Genomic DNA, 24191 nt, shown 5'->3' on the forward strand with positions numbered 1-24191 from the left:
TATGTACTTTTTAAATACTAATACACAGCAAATATCGTAATAACATGCAGATAACATGCCACTATAGTGAGAATTGGTCCTTATACTAAAGTGTTTCTGATTTTACACTCAATTTAGTGTTTGCATAAGAGCTGCTTCCATCAGTTTGCATTCTGGGCATGACCCAAACGCTGTGCGCACCCTTAGCTAAAAATAAAAGCCTTTCCAAATTGCTGTTGGTTAATTTAGAAGTGATGGATGAACTTGCACCTCGACTGGACATGTTTATTAAGTAACTTGTCAATTGCAATAAGACCTTCCACAGTTATGAACGCCGCTGTCTTTGGTGTTTACTTTAATCAGCGTTAAGAAGTCATATTATGGCAAAGCTCAGAAACGGAGCTTGATTTTTGCTTGTTTGTTCATTCAGACGTTCATCCAGCTCTTTTCAAGGCAATCTGATATCGATCTTAAACACAGACTGAAAACTAACACTGAAATGAAATGGATCAACTTTAACGAATCAATTCAACTTGTTACACATAAAGGAATTATGTTTTTTAAACATAATTTATTATTGTAAAGTAGGGCTGGTAAATATGACGATATTTATTTCAGATTTCTCTACCATTTATTTATATATATTTATATTTATTTAATTCATTATTACACTGTAAAAATTACTAGTTGCCTTAATTTTTTAAGCTGAATCAAATTAATCTTATGAGTCCACTGAACTTATATCATGTTAAACCGGCTTAAAACAGCTTGCATAGATTATAAAATTAAGTTAGAACTTGATTAACCTAATTTAATAAGTTGCAATGGCCTAAAAACATATGCTGTCAGAACTAATTTATCATATATTTTTTACAGTGTATTTATTTATAAAATGCATTACTTTTGGTAATATATTTTCATCATTTAGATGAGCACAATCTTACATGGCAACATGAGGATTTAGACAGAAACATGAAAGTATGGCAATAAAGCTACAAGTTCGATAGTACATCTTGATTTTTATTAAGCAATATTTTATGTTGGGCCTGTAATTAGTTTTTAAAAAGTATTTTATTAATAATTGTTTTGGATTTCTATAATTTTAATCAAACATTTGCCTTGAAGTTCTTAATACTTTTAACTGCCCAAGTTACGATAAAAAATTACCAATTTGGTTATTGAATAAACTTACAATAATCAAAAGTTATATTTCTTAAATGGATAAACTATATGACTAAAAAACAGAAAGAAAGAAAAGAATACCCCAATCCCCAACTTTTTAGTTACAATGCTTTGGAAAAGAATTAAGTGACAGAAGAAAGGCCTTAAATCGTGTGAAATTGTCCAATGTTGCCTTTCAAAAAAATATTTTTTTTTCCAAGTACAGATGTAGATCAATTCTTCAAGTCATACTGGAGTTTGTTTGCTATTCAGTATTTCCTTTAACAGTCTTAACTTTTATTTCACATATAATAAAACATAATATACTTAAAAAATAAAGCCATTGCTTTGCTGTTATTAAATTATATATTTTGTTTTCTTCTTTTTGGCTTTGTCCCTTTATTATTCAGGCGTCACCCCAGCGAAATGCACTGCCAACTTATCCAGCATATGTTTTATATGGTACTAGTAGACGCCTGTCCAGTCGCAACTTAACACTGGGAAACACCCATACACTCCTGCATTCACACACATACACTATGGTCAATTTAGCTTATTCAATTCATCTTATTCAATTCTGCATGTCTTTGGACTGTGGGGGAAACCGGAGCACCTGGAGGAAACCCACTCCAACACATGGAGAACATGCAAACTCCACACAGAAATGCCAACTGGCCCAGCCGGACTCGAACCAGCGACCTTCTTGCTGTAAGGCGATCGTGCTACCCACTGCGCCACTTATTCATTTTGCTACCCAAAAAAAAAAGAATGACTCTCTAAAGTGCCGTCGATTTCTTTTATTGTTCAAGAGATTTTAGCCTAAACCAACCAATAGTTTTGGCAGCACTTGACCCATGGTGCTGTTGAATTTCTGATGTGTCTGTGTTCATGTAGTGGTTGTGTCATGTGACGTCCCATGTGTTTGGTCCATGTGCTTCTGCTTGTGTCATGTGTTTCGTTTGTTCTGTTTTCCCGCCGTTCGTTAATGTTTATTAGTTCCACCTGTTGTTACACCACTGTTTGTAATCTGTTCAATCTTGTCCTATGTATTTATGCCGCTGAGTTTGTTTAGTCCTTTCTCTGGTATTGTATTGTCAAACTCCATGTGCTCACTGTGGTTAATGTTCTTGTTCCTGTTGTAAGTGCTTTTTGTTAATAAATACGTGTTTTTTGGATAATTCCTGTGATCTGTCACAGGAGGCTCACTCACAAATGCACAGGTGCACACCAAGTCTGAAATTGTGTACATATTAAACGCAGGTCTGATATTTTGTACAGATTACATTTAGTTTTTTTGCAAATATTTTATGATTTAGCTTTGAGAAATGTTGGATTGTTCAAGCATATTGGCAGTAATTAATAAGCCATCGTTATTAGCCTTTCTTTTAATTTTAATGCTGCTATGTAGATAGCTTTAAATTAATTGAAAATCGCTTGATAAATATCGGTGACCGATACATCAGTGCATCCCTACATTAAATGCTAAAGAAAATAGTGCTTTCCATGCGGTCAATATTTATAAACTATAAATTGATTGAACCGTGGCATGGTGGCTAAGTGGTTTGCAATGTTGCCTCACAGCAAGAAGGTCGCTGGTTCGAGCCCTGGCTGGGTCAGTTGGCATTTCTGTGTGGAGTTTGCATGTTCTCCTTGTGTTTGCGAGGGTGTGCTCTGGTTTCCCCCCACAGTCCATATAAGACATACGCTATAAGTGAATTGAATAAACTAAATTGGCCATAGTGTATGTGTGTGTGTAAATAAGTGTGTATTTGTGTTTCCCAATGCTGGGTTGCAGCTGAAAGGGCATCCACTGTGTAAAACATATGCTGGAATAGTTGGTGGTTCATTCTACTGTGGAGACCTCTGAAATAGAGACTAAGCTGAAGGAAAATAAATGAATGATGAATAATTGATTGAATTACAGAGAAGGTTCTATTTTATGAGATACATCATTATCAGGATATGAAATGACTTATATTGTGATATGAGATTTGTAATAAATGAAGAAAAAATGTAAAGGTAGCTCATGAAAATGTACTACTTACTCACCCTCAAGTGGTTTTCAAGTGGAAAGTATTTAGAAAAATGCTAGAAACTTGTAACCATTGACTTTTATAATACAAAAAACAAAGATTATGGAAGTCAATGGTTACCAGTTTCCAACATATTTCAAAATATCTTCCTTTTTTATACTCAACAAATGAAAGAGCCAGATGGGTGTGTTTGCGAAACCATCGTTTGCTGACTAAAGTTGCAAGTTCTGTCGTTACAAACTTAGTTAGTTGATTTGGGATTTCCCAAATCCATTGTTCCAATGAACACTTGCAAACTGCATCGCAAACTTGTACATTTGCAACTACACTTTTAGAGCTGTAGTTAGAAGCATAGTTCCTGGCTGTATTCTATTCCCAGTTATCAACCATACACCCTATTAGTTTTGAACCTTCCAACACTTAAACTTGGAATGATTTTTTAAAAACAAAAACTTAGTCATCTCTCTTAGGTGTAATTTGCTTTCAAAGGATTATTTATAGTTAGTTCAGCGAGTTTTAGTTTTAGCGATCTTCATATTGACCTTTGCATTCCCTTCGCAGTGCACTTTGAAAACAGTTATGCTATTTTGAACGCAGCCTGGGCTTATGATGAAAACTATACTGTAGGTGACTTACTGTATGATTAGGCCCACACGGAATCTGCACACCCAGAATTCCACAGATTTTTAGCTCATTATTAATTCTGTTTATTTACTTGAATAAATGTGTTTAAATCTTTATTTGTTCAGTTTTTAAATTAATTACAGTAATATTATTGACTAATATGAAAATGTATATCTGATTTATGCACAACGCAGTTTGTATATTTTCTGTCTTTTAGTAGAGATTTTATATGAGACTTGTTTTGTTTACCAAATAAAGTGGATCTAATTGGGTTTGCATTTTAAACATTAAATAAAAGTTTAAAAGATATTTTTTTTCTTTCACATATTAAGGTTTTAGTTATGATATTCCCAAAATAATTCCGCAGAAATCCACAGATTTTTACCAAAATTCTCCGCAGAAATAGCAAAAAACATTTGCAGATTCCGTCTGGCCCTACTTATGATTTAAAAGCCGAATTTACGATACGTCTCCAAAGTTTGTGAAAACAAAAATTTATAGCATAAGCTTTTTCAATGTTTTTAGTTTAAAGTAGGCTATTTATTAAGAAATGAACCTGTATTGTAGGCCTATATGACACGGGCCTGTTCCAAAAAATTGTAAATAAAATAAAAAATAAATAAACAATATGCTATTTAATAACAATAAGAAGAAAAATGTATGATAATAAAAAGTTTTTTCATTTCTTAATAAATAGCCTACTGTAAATTACAACCATTGATTATTTTTATGATTTATACTGTATATGAGTTGAGAATACACATTAGCTAAGTGATTTTTTTTGATTTAATTAATATGGAAAGCGAGTGCATGTTTTTACCAAAACTAATATTGTATAACTATATACTATATAATTATAAACTATATAATTTGCATAAAAAAGAATAGGGTTTTTCTTTAAAGAAGTTGTTACTCCACCCTGTTTTGAGTATCATTATGGATGTTTCACGTTGAAATGTGATTCAAATGATGGATCTGCGACAAAGCAACTACGGTTTTGGGAAACACTCGTCACTACATCATTCTTTTCCCAATCGATGCATCGTACTATGAGAGTTCAGCCACGAGTTATGTCGTTGTTTGGAAAACACACTACTGGTTTGGAAGAAGCAGAAGATGAGTAAATAATGACAGAATTTACAGTTTTGTGTGAACTATCCCTTTAATTCACGCAATAATTGTGTAATCTTTACAGTGTATGAAAGTTGCTAATATCAAACACACACTCACACTTCATCTTTTCTTTTCTTTTCTCTCTGTGTCTGCCAGCTTCCCTCTCCAACAGCAATGGGAGCAGCGCTGCGAGGGATCTCCTGTTACCTACGAGAGGTACTTTACCACCAAAAACACCTGTTTTCTCTCAGCGAAACAGCAATTAATAAAGCGCTGACATTTCCGGACGCGAGTCAAGATGACGTTTCAAATATTGCCGACGTATAATTGCCTGCTGATTAATGCTCTCGTACTCAAATGTTTTCATATTGGGCTTTAAACTCATTTGCATTTCAATAAGAACAGTGAGCACATTATGATAAGTGGGATGGAAGAAATCGATTAGCATTTTCATTACCAGCCCAAAATTGTTCTCAACATGCTAGGCGCCCCGTGATGAGACGCACACCGGAAAGTAAAAAGGACACGAGGAGGATTATGAGCGGAGGATGAGGTTGCGGGCGGTGGAAAGGGCAAGCGTGTGGATGCACTCGGTGTGCATTTTGGTGTTTCGAGCAAATCTCAGCTCTGTCTGTCAACATGAACGAAAGTGGCATCCATAAATGACGGATTAGATTAGCCAAATGGCAAGCGTGGCCCCCAGAGAGATGAGATACAATTTGTTCTGTTTAACTTGGTGTTGTACAGCACTTAGGTTGCCAATGCCCTGTGTTGACAGTTTCACCACAGAAGCTGCTGAACACTTAGAGATAAAGAAAGAGAGAAAGAAAGAGAGAGAATTCGCATCCATTTCTTTTGATTTAACCAGCAATCTGGAAATGGGGGCATGTTAGAGACCTTATCAGCCTGTCTCATGAATATTAATTGGATGTTGGCACTGAAAAGCACATAGATGGACACCAGCTTGGTTAGGGTTACCACTTTTACTCGTGTTCAGAGCTTGGTCGATTAATTATGAACTGTAATCAGTTACTGATTACAAATTCTTAGTCTTATATCTAGTATTAGATTAGACACTTATGGGAAAGTAATCTGACTGCTCTTGGATTACATTTAGATTACTTTTGTACTAAGCCTTTTTTAAGTCATATATTGAAGTAGGATAATTCTTCAACAATTCTGACAGAAACACTGCGAAAAAAAGATTACATCTTTTGTCATTCGATAATATCGAGTATTAGATTACACACTTATGCCAAAGTGATCTGACTGCTTTTGGATTACATTTAGATTACTTTCGGTGCTAACCCTTATTTAAAGTGTGACATAGATTGAAGTAGGTTAATTTTGTGCTATTTTTATCAGCAACAAATGCCTCAACGGCTTGTTTTAAAGTGCAAATACTTTAATACTTCAAAATTATAACACTTATATACTCTGCTTTTAATGTTTGTTTGCGGGTAGTAACACTGAATTTAAAAAAAAATAGCAATTTAGTAAAATTAGATAACAGGAACATTGCATAAACCAATATCGGAGAACTGGTCACTTAGATTTCTGTGGCAGAATCTGTGCATCATTGCACACCCCTCCCCCTCTCTGCAAAAAAAATAAATAAATAAATAAACAAATGTGAAGAATCATGAATGTATGTATATAGAAGCTGCAGGTTTATTATGGAAAAAATATATAAATAAATACAAAAATTGATGAATTAATGAACTGCAAACAACATTCTGCCTTTATTTAAGTAATATGTAATCATGTAACCCATAAAAAAGTAACTAGTGTAATTATGAGTATTTTCAAAAATGCTAATTTAGTTACTGTAAGTACTTGATTTTAGAATCTGATTATTATACAAATACATATAATATTATATAATATATAATATATTGTACAAAAATATATTTTTACAATGACTCACTTTTTATTAATATTATTATTTATTTATGCTTTTAAATTGCACTGGGATCTTGATCATTTCTCCACCTACTACTGATGTTGAAAAGTTTGAAATAGTTGACTTTAAAGTACTATAAGCCTGTCATGATATCTTTTTTGTTGTACGATATATTGCATCAAAATATATTGCGATAAACGATATTATTGTTATTTTAATAGCATTTTTTGCCACTCATCATTATATAATGCCAGAATGACAATATATTATCATCACAATGCAAATACACTCTTCCAAATAACACATATATTTTATTCTTACAAATATTTCATTGAATTTTAACCATTTTAACTATTTATAATGAAGCATTGCAGTCAGAATGTGAAAACGCATATCCTTAATAAATAATATTAAATGTTAACAAAAACGTGCAAGGTAAAAAGTAGCAGTTGTTACTAGATTTATTTTCACTTGTCAGACACCCGCATGAAAATATTCTAATAATTATTAGTAAATACTAAAGTGTTTTCTTAACCATACTGACACTGACACCTCCAATAGAGATAGAGATGTTGCGCAATCAGCTAAAATGTTGCTAGAATTATATCGCATCATTACAGTACAATAGCCTGGTAATAGATTGCCAGGACTTTTCTGTTAATTTACCAACTTAATTCCTTCATCTTAAAATAAAAAAACGTGATTATTATATATTATTTCTCGTACAATACACTCACTGGCCACTTTATTAGGAAAACCTTACTAGTATCGGGTTGGACACCCTTTGCCTTCAGAACTGCCTTAATCCTTTGTGGCGTAGATTCAACAAGGTACTGGAAATATTCCTCATAGATTTTGGTCCATATTGACATGATAGCATCACGCAGTTGCTGCAGATTTGTTGGCTGCACATCCATGATGTGAATCTCCTGTTCAACTACATCCCAAAGGTGCTCTATTGGATTGAGTCTGGTGACTGTGGAGGCCTATTTTTAAATTTTTTGACCATTCTCTATTAACTAAAGATGGTTATGTGTGAAAATCCCAGTATATCAGCAGTTTCTGAAATACTCAGACCAGCCTATCTGGCACCAACAACAATCCCATATTAAAAGCCCCTTAAATCACCTTTTATCCCCATTCTGATGCTCGGTTTGAACTAAAGCAGTTTGTCTTGACCATGTCTACATGCCTCAATGCATTAAGTTGCTGCCATGTGATTGGCTGATTAGAAATTTGCATTAATGAGCAGTTGAACAGGTGTACCTAGTAAAGTGGCCGGTGAGTGTGTATTGTCAAACAACTCAATTTCAGTAAAAGTCACTTTGTTAAATTGCACAGTTTATTTTTCAACATCAAAAGTCGACAGATCGAAGTTCAAGCTCCCATGATGAGCTTCAAAACAGTAAATAAACAGAAAAACTGTGAATCACAATATATGGAAAATATTAATAAACATCCATTTTAAAACATTGAAATCAGTGAAAATTTGAATATTTCTCAAAGTTTTTTTGAGTTTTGCTTTAATAAATCGATAATAGCTTAATTTAAGGCGTAAAGAGGTGTAGAATGCTTTGCCACCCACATAAAAGCATCAGAGATTTCAGGAGACCAGAATAATAACATTTTCAAAGGAAGGGAAGAGATTACATAAAAAAAGACACAGATGCATAGATAGAGGAGATGAAGGGAAAGAAGGAGCGAAAGGTTATGGGGTTATGAATGGACAGAGGGTGCCGGATGAGTGACAGACAACACACTCGCAGGTCTCTGGAGGAAGAGAACGAGAAGTGACAGGAGAAAACTGCTGAAGCGCTCAGAGCGTTTACACAGACAGTGATGTTCAGGGGGAAATCAAACCATGTTAAAGGAACAGTTACGACAAAAATAAAGTATTCATAACAAATGCAACGGTTAATTACATTCAGTTTTCTGTAGAAAACAAAAGGAGATGTTAGGCAAGGGTTTAATGCTAGTGAAATCATTTCATTTAATCTGTGTTTGAAGAAGACTGAATCTGAATTCCAAAAGATATTCATAAAAATCTGCAGCATTTCAGGTCCTGGCCTTGTAAAAACAGAAGAATACTTTAGTGTGATATTAAAAAGGAGGGCTTAACACAGAAATAATACACTTAAAATAGATATTTGCTGTTGAATTAAACATTCTCTGATGATTTTTTTTCTTTTTTTTGTTTTTTGCTGAAATTATAGTTCTTGGTGATTCATAACATGCAACTCGGTTTATGTAGTATAGCCACTTTTTTAAGCTACAAGTTTAAATAATGATTAGCCTGCTTGTGTTTTTTTTTTTTTTACTCTCAGAGTGGTAGTAGCCATTGAGTTGCATTTAATGACACACCAATCATGTGCATAACTGAAAATAATAAACTGCATATAAACAATTAAACATTTTCTTTTTCATTTTGTTTCATGAAGTATAAATTAATATTTAAATAACAAACTTTTATTCGTTTATTTTTAATTAAACAGACTTTTAAATAAAATTTTATTTTGTTCAATTAAATTTATTTTGTTTAATTGATTTAATTAAGTTTTATGTTTTTTTTATTTCTACTTAATACAACCAAACAGCTAAAGCTAAACAAAAATAAGTTCTTAGTTAGTTAAAACTAATATTTAAATAACAAAACATTTATTTATTTATTTATTTAAATAAACAGTCATATATGTGTTGTTTGTTTATTTGTTTATTCATATTTATTTATTTGTTTATGCTTGTATAAGCAAAAAAAATTATAAGAAAAAACACATCGGATATCATATGTTCTTTTTCTTAGTTCATTAATTTTTAAAAAACAAAACATTATTTCATTTATATTAATTCAAATAGACATATATGTTTGTTTGTTTCTTTATTTATGTATTTATTTTCATTTATTTATTTATGTTTGTTTATTTATTTATTTGTTTTTATTTATTTATTTATTTTTGTTTACTTATGTTTATTTTTAATTTATGTTTTATTTTTTATTTTGTTGATTTGTTTATTTTCTATTTAAACAACCAAATAATTAAAGCTAAACAAAAATAAAATCTATAACTAAGAAGAAGAAAAAAAACTCGGATATCATATGTTCTCTTTCTTAGTTAGTTAAATTTATATTTAAATAACAAAAATCTAAATAGACATATTTATTTTATTTATTTGTTTATTTGTATTTGTTTGTTTATTTATTTTATTTTTAACCAAAATAAGTGCTTGTATTTACATAATATGTGTGTACTGTGCATATTTATTATTACTATTTTAGAAAATGTTTAGTATTTTATATATGTATGTTTTTATGCACACAATATTTACACAGTGGGTAAACTCACTTTATGTAAACTCTTATTTCGGATGCGATTAATCATGATTAGTCGTTTGACAGCACTAGTTTGTTTATTTGTTTATTTATATTGGTTTCTTTTTATTGTTGTTTGTTTATTATTGAAGCAACTACATAACTAAAGCTAAACTAAACATAAAATCTACAACTACGAAAAAAGCCTTGGATGACATATCATATTTATGAGATCAGTTTCCCCCCCACAATCCATATATTAACCGCTTGACATTAACATTCTTAAAAGGAACCCTATACGTTTACCACAATTGAAGAACAATTGTGTAAATAGACTTTTGATTATTATTACTATTATTATTATCATTATTATTATTTTGAGAAGCAGATTCTAAAACAATAAAAATAAAATCTAAAATTATAAACTAACTAAAACATTCTTCTAAAGGTCTACTGTACATCAATAGAAAAAAAAAGACATCATGCACATTACTGAAGTCACGAGAGAGAGGATGACGATGGATCCTTTCGAATGAATAAAAATGCATTGAATATAGCTGAGGATTGGAGATAAATAAGTACAAAGGTGTAGGAGGAACACGCAGAACAAACCCCGTAGGCAAAGGAAAGACCGGAAAGTGACACAGTTATTGGCGCAACAGTTACTCTGTTTATTTAAAGCTCTGGATTTTTGGTGTCACGACTGGCACACATTCAGACTGCGCTGTGGGCTGACGACTGCTGCAGTGCCATCTGTCTGCTAATCACACAAATCTCAATATGAAAGCTGTGCACCGACCGCACACCTGTTTACCTGCTGGAAACACCCACTCATTATCATTAGGGGCTCTCTGCGCGATCGGGGTCATTAGTTTGAAACCTCGCCGTGCACATGCAAGCAAACAGCCTAAGCAATTTAGGATACAGCATTTAAACCGTGGTAAATTAATTTTTCCCCATTCACAAATGCCATTGGCGTTTCAATTAGTCGAAGAAACTCGAAGCCACTGCTACACGCTGCCATCTGCTTCTGTCCCTCTGAGATTTTCTGAACTTATTACAGTATGTGGCATTTGTGTTTTATTGTACACTGTTGATCATAAGATCGCAGAGACTGTTTTTTTTTTTTTTGGTGTGTGAAAGAAGCCTCTTCTGGTTGTCAGGGCTGTAATTTCAACAGATAAAAGTATAATAATATGGTCACTTTTTATTACTGATAAGCAGTTGAAATCAAAATCTTATTTATGAATTTATGAATGTTATTTTTGTTTTTTAAATATTTCCCAAATGATGTTTAACAGAGCAAGGACATTTTCACAGTATGTCTAATAATATTTTTTCTTCTGGAGAAAGTCTTGTTTAATTTCGACTGGAATAAAAGCAGTTTTTAATTTTTAAAACCATTTCAAGGTCAATATTATTAACCCCCTTAAGGACAATTTGTTTTGATTGTCTACAGAACAAACCATCGTTATACAATGACTTGCCTAATTACCCTAACTTGCCTAATTAACCTAGTTAAACCTTTAAATGCCTAATTAACCTAGTTAAGCCTTTAAATGGCACATTAAGCTGAACACTAGCATCATGAAAAATATCTAGTAGAATATTATTTACTGTCATCATGGCAAATATAAAATAAATCATGTAATAGAAATGAGTTTTTTGAATTGGAATTAGTTTTTATGTTTAGAAATGTTTAAAAAATTACAAAAATTAGGGGAAAAATTTACAGAGGGGATAAAAATTCAGTTATTTTCTGTGATTCTAATAAAGCTAAATTGTCAGCATTATTACTCCAGTCACATGATCCTACAGAAGTCATTTTAATGGGATGATATGCTACTCTATAATGATCGATTGTTATTGGTGCTCAGTCATTTATACAGTTACAGACTATTTTATTTTGTATATTTATAAATTTTATATACATTTGTTGTTATCATTATTTTTAATTTATTATTAAAAATTGGATTTTTTTTTTTTGTTATTTTTTATTATTTTGCAACTGACTTTTGACAGATATTTTCACAGTGTTGTATTTTTCTTCTGGTGAAAGTCTTATTTCTTTTAGTTTGCCTGTATTAAAAAACATTTTTTATGTAAATACTGCTAGGGTCAACATTATTAGCCAACTTTAGGATTTTTTTTTTCTTATAAGCTGATGAGCAAACCACTGTTTGTCCAATGTCTTGCCTAGCTATTAACCTATAGTTGAACCTTTAAACTGCAAGTTAGGCTGAATACTAGTATCTTGAAAAAATATTCTACTGTCATCATGGCAAAGACAAAAGAAATTATTTATTAGAAAGTATTAAATGTCTTTAACTGTTTGCTTTGAGTTCGAGGTGGCACGGTGGCGCAGTGGTTAGCACCGTCATCTTATAGCAAGAAAGTCGCTGGCTGAAGTCCCGGCTGGGCCAGTTGGCATTTCTGTGTGGAGTTTGCATGTTCTCCCTGTGTTGGTGCCGGTTTCCTCCGGGTGCTCTGGTTTCCCCCACAGTCCAAAGACATGCGGTATAGGCAAATTGAGTAAGCAAAATTGTCCATAGCGTATGTGTGTGAATGAGTGTGTATGGATGTTTCCCAGAGATGGGTTGCAGCTGAAAGGGCATCCACTGTGTAAAACATATGCTGGATAAGTTGGCGGTTCATTCCCCTGTGGTGACCCCAGGTTAATAAAGGGACTAAGCCGAAAAGAAAAAGAATGAATGCTAAAATCAATATTGTCAGCCCCCTTACGATTTTTTCTTTTGGCTAATGAATAAACCACTGCCCTCCATTGATTTACCTAGTTAGCCTAATTAACCTAATTAAGCCTTTAAATTGCACTTCAAGCTGAATACAGGTCTCTTAAAAAATACTGTGTACTTTCATCTTGGCAAAGACGAAATAAATTAGTTATCAGACGATAGTTATTAAAACAATTGTTTAAAAATGTGTCGACAAAAAAACCCTCTCTTCATATTTTCTATATTTGAAAAGGAATTGAAATTTCTCAGAAGGGCTAAATCATTTTCGCTGCAACTGTTTATTTATTGATGTTCTTATAATGATTTTTAAAAAACTATTTTTCCACTTCATATTTTTGTGGAAATCCCTATACAGTTTATTTGATGAACAGAAGTATTAAAATAACAGAATATATCTGAAATGACACATTTATCAAAGGCACATTAAAAATTTCTTTACTGTCACTTTGCTGTGGGTTCTTACATAATAAAAGTATTTTTTTTTTCAATGCTACTTATCATAATTCACACAAAAACGTAAAGCAGCACAACTGTTTTCAACGACACGTATATTATTATTACAACGAATTATGTATATAAAGAAACTGAAATAATAATGCGTAATTAAGCTTTGATGTAATAGAATAAATGCTTCAGAATAAGAGTTATTTTTCAGAATATTATGATTTAATTTAATTTTATAATCAAATAAATGCAGTCTTATTGAGTTGTAGAGCCTTATTGAGTTAACTTATTGAGTTAAAAAATGATAATAATAAAAATATGTAAAAATCCATGGGGAGGTACAGTGGCTCAGAGATTAGCACTGTCACCTCACAGCAAGATCACTGATTTGAGTCCCGGATGGGCCAGTTGACTTTTCTGTGTGGAGTTTGCTTTTTCTCCCTGTTTTAGTGTTGGTTTCCTCCGGGTGCACTGGTTTCCCCCACAGTCCAAAGACATGTGGTACAGGTGAATTAAATAAACTAAATTGGCCATAGTGTATGGATGTTTGGGTTGCAGCTGGAGGAGCATCTGCTGTGTGAAACATATGCTGGAATAGTTGGCGGTTCATTCTGCTGTGGCGACCCCTGACGAATAATGTAACTAAGCAAAGGAAAATTAATGAATAATAATCTACTGACCTCAAGCTGTTGACCAGTAGTCTAACAATCGGATTAGACTGTAAAAAAAAAACCTCATACTGTACCTAACATTTTATATTCATGCAAATATTCCCTCTCTGAAGTACACATTTTCAACTTAACTCTGCATAATTGCGTGCGCTCTCCTGCAAACAAAATTCATGAGTGGGAAACGAGCAACAACTGCGAGTGACCGTGACGTCTAAGTGGTGGTTCTTGGTGGAGTTGACCCCGTGAGGCAGGGAATTATACGTGCAGCTATTTTGTGGGTCTCTTGAGCTTTAAACCGCTAGGCTGCTCTCCTCGCTGTTTGCATTATGAGTTGTCTGTTTATAACGTAGGGGTCGCCCTTCTGTCTGTTTGTGTGTCCTCACTGTTCAATTAATGAAGGTCTGGCAACACAAAAATTCACGAACACACGCACACACACACACACAAATAAACACAGTATCTGTATCTGTCCCGGCACAATTACATTAATGAAACCTCACACTTGCCAGCAAACAGGTTTGGCTTGGCATGTTTCTCACTAATGGGCAAAAAATACACAACCGCAAACCGGGCACAAACACACACACACGATGTGGCAGACATGGCTATAAGGAGAATTTCAAAGTGCAAGGTAAAGAACTAGAAATAACAAGGCTGTTTTTTAGAAAAACAAACAGGGGGAGAGAGACACTGTGATGATTACCCTATTGATCCTGTGCTTTTGCTGGTTACTGAGGGCTCGGCTGGCAAAAAGAGAATGGAGAGCGAGAGAGAAACAGATGGATTAAAACAGAGCAAGGCAGACAGAAATAAAGCTCGAGAACTTTCCAAATGCAAAGATGTGACACTTTGCTTATAAATGCATGGGAGGTCATTTGCAGTGTTAGATTGCCACTGCGAATGTGAAATCCCATTAGTTTAAATATGTATCGGTCATTACTGTTATGTGCTACTTTTCTGAACTCTGTAACTTGAATATGAAAAAGTTAATAGAGCTCCTGATGTTGGAATTGCAGTTATGGAAATGAGGAATGTGATGAAATTTAGGAACTTTTGGATGAGGGATTTTTAAAAGTACGGCTGACTAGATTGCAATGTGGAGTAGCGTCTGTGCAAATGAATGAGCAAAAAGACTGTTTGAATATGAAGTCTGCATGTCTGTGTTTATCAGTAGTGTGCTTTCCTTTATATTCCCACTGGCCAATTTATTAGGTACACCTTACTAAAACTAGGTTGGACCCCCTTTTGTCTTCAGAACTCCCTTAATCCTTCATGGCGTAGATTCAACAAGGTACTGGAAATATTCCTCAGAGATTTTGGTCCATAGTGACATGATAGCATCACGCAGTCGCTGCAGATTTGTTGGCTGCACATCCATGATGTGAATCTCCGGTTCCACCACATCCCAAAGGTGCTCTATTGGATTGAGATCTGCTGACTGTGGAGGCCATTTGAGTGTCTTTTAGTATCTTCTATCTTATATTGTCCAATTTTGGTGAGCTTGCTGCTGTAGCTTCACCTCAAGGTTGACGTGTTGTGTGTACAGAGATGCTCTTCTGCAGACCTCAGTTGTAACGAGTGATTATTTAAGTTAAGTTTGCCTTTCTATCAGCTGAAACCAGTCTGGCTATTCTCCTCTGACCTCTGGCATCGCATTTGCACCCACAGAACTGCCGCTCACTGAATTTTTTTCTCCTTTTCAGACCATTCTCTGTAAACCCTAGAGATGGTTGTGCATGAAAATCCCAGTAGATCAGCAGCTTCTGAAATACTCAAACCAACCCGTCTGGCACCAATAACCACAACCACCTTTCCCATTCTGATGCTCGGTTTCATCTGCAGCAGATCGTCTTGACCATGTCTACATTCCTAAATGTATTGAGTTGCTGCCATGTGATTGGCTGATTAGACTTTCTAAAGTAGTTTTGCAGTTTTGTTGTTGTTGATGTTGTTGTTTTTGTTGTGTTTAGGAAAGTGTCTGGTGTATATAGAGAGGAAAGAGTATATATATATGAAACACCTACAGTCGTTTTAGACCACAATTATTCATTAGTATGGTGTAGGGCCTCCTTTTGCTGCCAATACAGCATCAGTTCATCTTGGGAATGACAGAAACATTTCCTGCACAGTGGCCAGAGGGATATTGAGCCATTTTTCTTGCAGAATAGCTGCCAGGTCACTACATGATGCTGGTGGAGGAAAATGTTTCTCAACACGCTTCTCCAAAACAACGCAAAGTGGCTCAATAATATTTATATCTGGTGACTATGCACACCATTGGAGTTCTTCAATTTCACTTTTATGTTCATCAAACCACTCTGTCAACAGTCTTGCTGTGTGTACTGGTGCATTACCATCCTCAAATGCGGCACCATCTTAAGCATACAATGTTTGAACCGTTGGGTGCACATGGTCCTCCAGAATGGTTCGGTAGCTCTTGGCATTGACACACACATATAAGTTATCATGAACATTACATTACATACACTTTAATGTTTCAGATAATCAAAAAACAATGTTAGTCAAAGATATCACAACATGCAGTTTTTAAATGACGTTTTTCATTATAAAGCAAAAACAAAATCCAAAACTACATTGCTCCGTGTGAAATAGTGTTTATTTGTTATCACGTGTTAATGTTATCAAGATCATAAACTATAGATATGTAACTTCACCAGCATTTTACTGTTTAATATGAGTCAAACTATCTTCAAATCATGTTTACACAGAAACTCAAGCCTCTGCATAGTAACACTTGAAAATAACATTAGTTTAACTTGGAAGAAATTGTGGCATATTAATGATGTAAGGTAGACTCTGCTTAAAGTAATAATAATAATCATAAATTTATGTACACAAGAGTTCCAACATGCTTTAATTTGAGCAGGAATAAACGCTGAATATAAAAAAAACTTATTTCATAGGGTTACTTTTACGTTAAGTCTTTAATATATGAAAAGTGGAGAAATAAAATTCTCATAGTCATGATATTATATCCTCGACATGTAAAAAAGATTTTTTAAATATACTGAGATATACTGAGATGGGCAGCATGGTGGCTCAGTGGTTACCACTGTTGCCTCACAGCAAGAAGGTCGCTGGTTCGACGCCCAGCTGGGCCAGTTGGCATTTCTGTGTGGAGTTTGTATGTTCTCCCCTTGTTTGTGTGGGTTTTCTTCAGTTGCTCCGCTTTCCCTAACAGTCCAAAGACATGCGCTATAAGTGAATTGAATAAACTAAATTGGCCGTAGTGTATGAATGTGAATGCGAGAGTGTATGGGTGTTTCCCAGTGCTGGGTACCAGCTGGAAGGGCATCCTCTGCCTAAAACATATGCTGGAACAGTTGGCGGTTCATCTAAGCCAAAGAAAAATGAATGAATTATTATACTGTGATTTAAATTGTTATTCATTTTAATTCCATATCATGTTCTGATTAACTATTACCACATATAAAATACGCTGCATCAAATGTTTTGTACTTATGTTTGTGATCTGTTTTTAAGGAATAGGAAATAACAAGGAAACTGAGGTTACAATACATTTCTTAAAATATTTTAATTAGAGAAGGAAAGAAGCTGAACAATATTTCTTAATAAATTGCCAGTTTTTCTGTAATTAGTGCAGAGCGCACAGCGGCATGACTGAAATAGCAGCATCTGTTCAAATCCATTTCAAATGTACCTCAAAATTAAAATGAAACCACTTTTATTTATTAAAAAAACAGTTGGTTTCATATTTAATTGAATATACCAAGACATAGAGAGATGAAAAGAGCGCTCTTTATCGTGTTTTGTGCCTCAGTCTGAACTTTGATCTTCCCCATTATACTCTCTTACAGCTCCCGACCAAGATCACAGTCATTAAAACGAACGATTTAATTCGTACAGATGGTTTATCGAGTATTTCGTGTAAATATTGTTGCTCTCTTGGTGTAAGTGTTACATATTCAGAGTCACACTTGAGCATTCTCTGCATGCATTATTAATGGGCATTCAAATAAGCTTCTCTCAAGCCCCTACAAATATGTGTGTGTGAGAGCATTGCACCAAATCATACAATTATGTCTCATTAAGTCTCCCAAGCTCAGAAAATCCTGAAGAGGCTATGCTTAGATCTGCCCCGTTTCCCCTTTGAAAGCCATCGAAGCAGAGCTGAGACTAAACAGAGCAGGAAGAGAACATGATAAATGACTTTCTGTGTTTGATAGAGGATGAGTCTCAATCCTACAGGAAGACGACGACAAAAAGTTTTCCGTTTTAGGGCAGATTAAACGTGGCTTTCCATTAGAATCAATGTTATCAATTTTTTATGGAAATTTGGCACAGCATTTGAACTCAAGGAGGAAAGAAATACAAATTTTTAATTAACATTTCAGGAAAACAACAGAACGGCATGCTTTAAAATTGAGTGCATAGATGTCACACTCCACTAACATCATTACATGCCATAACCAGCTGTTTATAATTATTCTACATGTTGAACATTCTCTGATTTTACCCACAGGGAGTCCTTGTCATTGTCGGTTGTAAGTCTCCTATCACTTTTAATACAGATGATTTATTTCAGTGCGTGCGAGAGTTTAGCATGAACCACTTATTATACTCTGTAAAAAAGCAGGGTTACTCACAATTCATTCATGTTGTCCTAACATAAATCAGTTAGCGTAACAAATTTAAGTGGATTGAACTTAAAACTCAAAGTTGTCCTTAAAACATTTCAAGAATAGTGTTGTTTAGGCTCATTTTAAGTAGGTTAAAGGCTTGTGAGGTGCTTTGAAATGTGCATTTTGAGCATCTGATTGTTTTACATGTTTTTATTGGTCTCTTAAATGTGAATTTTGGCACTGTTTTGGTGCGCACTAGCTTATATAAATATCATAAAAACAAAAAATACTGATACTTACATCTAAAAAAACTTATTTAATTTCACTCGACATTTAAACAAGCAGCAAATATTACCTACTACCAGTCAAAAAATTGGAATCAGTATGATTTGTTTGTTTTATAATAAGCGTTTTTTGCTCACAAAGGCTGCATTTAATAAAGAAAATAAACTGGGAAATTGTATTTTATTGAATGTAGTTTGGAGAACAATTATGAAGAAAATTAAGAATTGAATGACAAGAGTAAATGAATCTTAATTTTATTTAAAATTGTAATAGTAATTCACAATTTAATCATTTTTTATTGTGTTTTTGATCAATAAATGCAGCTTTGGTGAGCAGAATTGACTTTTAAAACGTCTTACTGATTATATTATATTATATTATATTATATTATATTATATTATATTATATTATATTATATTATATTATATTATATTATATTATATTATATTATATTATATTATATTATATTATATCATATTAATTATAGACCAATCCAAAGTCCGTATGCAAATATATGTAAGAAAGCAAAGATTACAATAACACCACTTCAATGGCTTCACTTTTATATTCAATCAGTGTAAGTCAAAGGAAGATTTCCAGACTTAACCTTGGGATGTGTGTCTTTAAGCTCACTATTGAATTTACAAATGACTCAATATGAGAATCTTTTGAATACAAATTAGGGCACTAGCTAGTACCTTACCGACACTAAACTTATTGGAACTGTGATTATTCGCTTTTCTGTAACACTATAATATAATATAATATAATATAATATAATATAATATAATATAATATAATATAATATAATATAATATAATATAATATAATACAATGGTGACCAAAGACTTTTGCACAGTAATAATGGGTCCACACATCTGCCTCTGCATCACACAATGACACAGTGTTGATTCTTGCATAAATTACTGTAAACAAGGCATGATGCAGCATTTCATATGCATCTCATTATAGACCTAAACATAGGTCTACTTAAAACCTCAACATTATTCTTTTGCTGCCTAGCAACCGCTGCTATTTTCAACAGAACATGTCTAATCAAGTTCCTTCAATCAGTCATTTGCCACTTAAATATAAGGGTGTGTCTCAATCAGCTCTCTATTCCAGCTGTTTGTTCACTACCCCAGGGGGTGTCATTGTTAAAATCCTTTCAAAGTAATTGAAAATCCGTCACAAAGTAATTCATTTAAATGAGTTGGTCACAAAGCAAACCTTTTTTACAATACTTTTTCCCTGTGATTATATGCACACTATTATATTCTATTGTACAGATAGAGATATAAGTAGCCGGATTTAGTGCATTGCTTTCTAGTTCCTAGAACTATTGGCTGTGAGTTTGTACTCTAGAAACTGAATGATTTTAGCTGCATTTTTTTGGGGAAGTAAATCTGTTTCTACTTCAAAGTAGGATTCAACCCAGCACAATAGGAACTACTAGTGATGTGTGTTTCATAGATTTGGATAAAAGCATCCCATACAAAACACTGCACAGCAAACATATATGCCACATTTTCACTAGCTGCGTTTCCACTGTAGCGCCTATAGCGAGCGTGCCAGGGTCAGCCATGGCCAGTTTTTTCCACTTTCACTTTCGGGGCCTGGTCGGGCCAAAGTGGGGGTTCCTCGGGGCCAGCGGCTGGCCTTTTTTTGGCACGCCGTATACTTTAAGCCAAAGCGGGCCAGCTGGGACTGCAGGGCGGATTGAAAGGAGTGGCGGAGTTTGCCCAAGTCCACCGTTACACTAGTTTTCCAATCGCAAAGGTGTACATGCACCAAAAAGTAAATAAAAAAGGAAAAGAAAACCATATAGCTGGTCAGCTATTTCATAAAACACAGATTTTTTTTTTTTTTGCTTAAGATTGCCCTTATGTTTCCCTTTTAAATGTAAGGGTGTTGCATAAAATAATAAAGTATAGCCTGGTTTTAATTTAATATGTGATATTTCTTTGCTGCGTCCTCCTTGATGTTTCAATAATAATCTTTACACCACATTAAAGACACAGCAGTCAGTAACTTTCAGTTGTCGAGAGTTTTGTCAAGTTGAAAAGGTGTGTTTGTGCATGAAACATACGCGTTTAGATGCATGTACATGTGTGAAACCCAGCGAAAGAGCGCTCGCTTCCCAGCTCTGTCGATCTCAAAAAGCCCTGGCTCGCACTAGCCCGACAGTGGAATTGCAGCTATTGAGTGGTACAATACGGTACAAGTCCCCTTCATCAGTCTTCACTGCCAAATAGTACCAATGGTATCCTTTTGAAAGTTGCAGTCGATGTTATTCTCGCTTGAAGTTCACATATCGTATGAGAAGCACTTCTTGCTAAATAAATGGTTCATATACATAAATACTTATATGTATAAATAAATGTTAATCACTAACCTTTCTATGAGCAGGATTTAATTATAGCTGCAGGTCAATGATAATGCAAAATAGCCTACTGTAATGTCTGAAATTATATACAATTAAAAAATAAATAAAACATTTTAGAACACATACAGAGATTTACAGAGTCTGAAATTTTACCAATTACAAAAACTATACTCAAAACATACATTTAGGCCTTATTTGGGTTCATAAATGATAAGAAACATATACCGTCAGTACAAACCTCTCATCTGTATTCTTTACCAACACATGTAACGTCATTAACAGTTTGTTAAAAAGTAATTCAGTCATTCTAATTCATTGTTCATTCTTTGAGCTTGGGTCGACCATGGCTTATTATTATATGTATATATTCAGGGCTTGACATTAACTTTTTTGATCATCAGCCACTGTGGCTAGTAGTTTCCCAACATTACTAGCCATTCGCTATTTTCACTAGCCATGATTTTGTTGTTGGGAAAATATATATTATATACATAAATTGCTAAATGAGCATGAGAAAATGGCTTGTGGCTTCATAGTGTGGCATTGCAATTAGTTTTATTTCACTTGACTTTTCAGGATTCAACACTACAAGGATTTACCAAATTCTTCTCTGGACTCACAAAACTAAATATTTCCACGTCAGACTTTTTAAATATTGTGTCAAAACAAGAAAAATAAAGCAATATACATACACTTTTTATTCAACAAAAATGCTCTTAAAAATTGACATTCAAAAAAAAGATGTATTCTGATGTATCTAAAACTATCCACAGTATCATCCAGGCTAAAAGTCCCAGATCACTAGTTAACTATACCTTAATGTTATAGTAAATGATGACAATTAAACCAAAATTAAAATAACTGTAACCAAGAAAGCAGGTGAAAAACATACTGTGTGCGATGATGGATGATCACGTGCATGATCACAGTTAACATTAGGTCCATTAATAATCTGTTCAAAGAATGATTAAAGTGAAAGTGGCAACTGCTGCTGCTTACAAAAATTCTTGAGCTCTTGAAAGCAGTAGGACAGTGGATGTGCGAGCATTGCTTTTTTTTCTGTGTTTCAAAGAGAACCGGTCGTACCAGTTGCGTTTCCAGGCACGGTCGCTTCGCGCAAGGTAAGGGGAGCGCACCTGTGTCTCTCCGTACGTATGATCATACTTTCATTCAGTATTCGCCTGCTTTCTTTTGCTCATGCGAGCGGTTATTTTAACAGTTATTTGTGCTGCCTCTCAATTCTAAGGTCACATTTGCTCGCATATTGACACATGTTCATAAACTATAATTCTAATCTTTAGTGCACTGGCAATTTAAAAATGATTTTCAACCAGCCAAAGTGGCTAGTTGGTGTGTCTGTCTAACCCGCCACATCTAAGATCTACCCACGATTGGCGTGTTGGCGGGTGTTAATGTTAAGCCCCCTATATATTATTATGGTGTAATGTTTCGGCTGTGTATTTAAAAATGGCGCTTCCTTTGTTTTCATTCTCCTGGCTTGTGCACGCCCTAGTGACGTTTCTCTTTAAACCAATAGTGTTCAGCTGTGTACCTGGCTCTGCCTTTTGGTACCTTTTTCTTGTGCTAAAAAAAGTGATAAGGGTTTGGTTTGCTTTTTGGTACCAAGCATACCAAACTGTTCCGTTCCATTCAGTGGAAGACAGAAAACGTGCTGGCTTTCTATTATTAGGTTTTTCTAACATTTTACAACACCAACCCAGACGATAAATCACTTTAAACCTTAAAAAATGTTAATAAAAGTCACTTTTTCAAACTTTTAATACAATTCAAAAGCATAAATAAATTTGGAAAAAAAAATAAAATATGAAAAGCTGCTAATTTATGGATATTCTTTACCTTTGTCTGCTGCATTGTTTTTTTTCTCCGCCTTGATGATGTGTAGTATTATAGTCAAGGAGATGTTGTCCCCTATCCCGCCTTTTTGATCTGTCGGTTGCAAAATGTAAACACAAATTTCAGACAACAAAAACACAGCTTCAGTCATGCTATTTTCCATTTTCCAGTTGTTGATTTAACTGAATCCCCAGCTTGATGTCATTGCTGCTGGCTTACGTCACTTCAAAGTTCCTGGAGACTGCAAATGCAACTAGAAAAATGGCTTGAGGGAAAACCGCAGTTCTCCAGGGACCGCCCTGATAGTTCCTATAACTGAATTCCTAACTACCTGGAGCAAAATCCCCTTATGCATTCATTCATGTATAGCTGCCTTTCCACCCCATAGTGACTGTGTTGATTCTCAAGTAACCATATCCAAACAATGCCTCATTTTTCATGCACATAATTTTAGCCCTAAAACTACACCCACATAAAACCTCAACATTATTCTTTTGCTGCCTTGGTGGAACTGCTGGTGTTTCCATCAGTAAAATGTGTCACATTTTTAGACCTAACCCATTCAATTAAATTTCATTAATCTTTATTTCTATAGCGCTTTTACAATGTAGATTGTGTTAATTGACATAGATGGAGAACAGAGAATAAAAAAGCACTACAACATTTCAGATAGTGGAACATTTTAGCTAATTAGACAGACATCTAACCTAACCTTCATTTCTTCTTTCCTACAGTGGGAGAATGAACAAATGACGAGTTTGGAAGAGAGGGGTCGTTTGCTGCTTTCGCTGCAGTTCCTTCCCCCACCTGCAGAGGGTGAAGGAGAGTCCCGGCGAGGGGGATTATGTGTCGGAGTGCTGCGCTGCGCTCATCTGGCTGCCATGGATGTAAATGGCTTCTCAGATCCCTATGTGAAAATGTAAGATTTCGCCAAACAACCCTGTAAACCTAGCGAAAAAACATCCAATTCGCTTATACCATGTCTTTGGACTGTGGGGGAAACCAGAGCACCCGACGAAACACGGGGAGAATATGCAAACTCCACATTAAAATGCCACCTGGGCCAGCCGAGAC

At 34.3% G+C, this 24191-nt stretch overlaps 1 protein-coding gene and 1 long non-coding RNA gene across 9 annotated transcripts in view; one reads left to right on the top strand and one right to left on the bottom strand.

The window, feature by feature from the left end:
* LOC137490042 (uncharacterized) overlaps positions 1 to 24191 on the bottom strand; it is an 846477-nt gene that overhangs the window by 438595 nt on the left and 383691 nt on the right. The window lies entirely within an intron of this gene.
* The window catches only part of doc2a (double C2-like domains, alpha), a 208534-nt gene that overhangs the window by 83666 nt on the left and 100677 nt on the right, over positions 1 to 24191 (top strand). For all 8 annotated transcript variants that reach the window (XR_012400880.1, XR_012400881.1, XM_073944221.1 and 5 more), the window contains exons 7-8: positions 5067 to 5126; positions 23852 to 24036. Coding sequence is in view for 6 of the 8 variants with exons in the window: in XM_073944221.1 (XP_073800322.1) it covers positions 5067 to 5126; positions 23852 to 24036 (245 nt within the window). In the remaining 2 variants the exon portion in view is untranslated. The remainder of the gene's footprint in view (positions 1 to 5066; positions 5127 to 23851; positions 24037 to 24191) is intronic.

Source organism: Danio rerio, chromosome 3 (genome assembly GCF_049306965.1).
Source record: "Danio rerio strain Tuebingen ecotype United States chromosome 3, GRCz12tu, whole genome shotgun sequence".
NCBI lineage: Eukaryota > Metazoa > Chordata > Actinopteri > Cypriniformes > Danionidae > Danio > Danio rerio.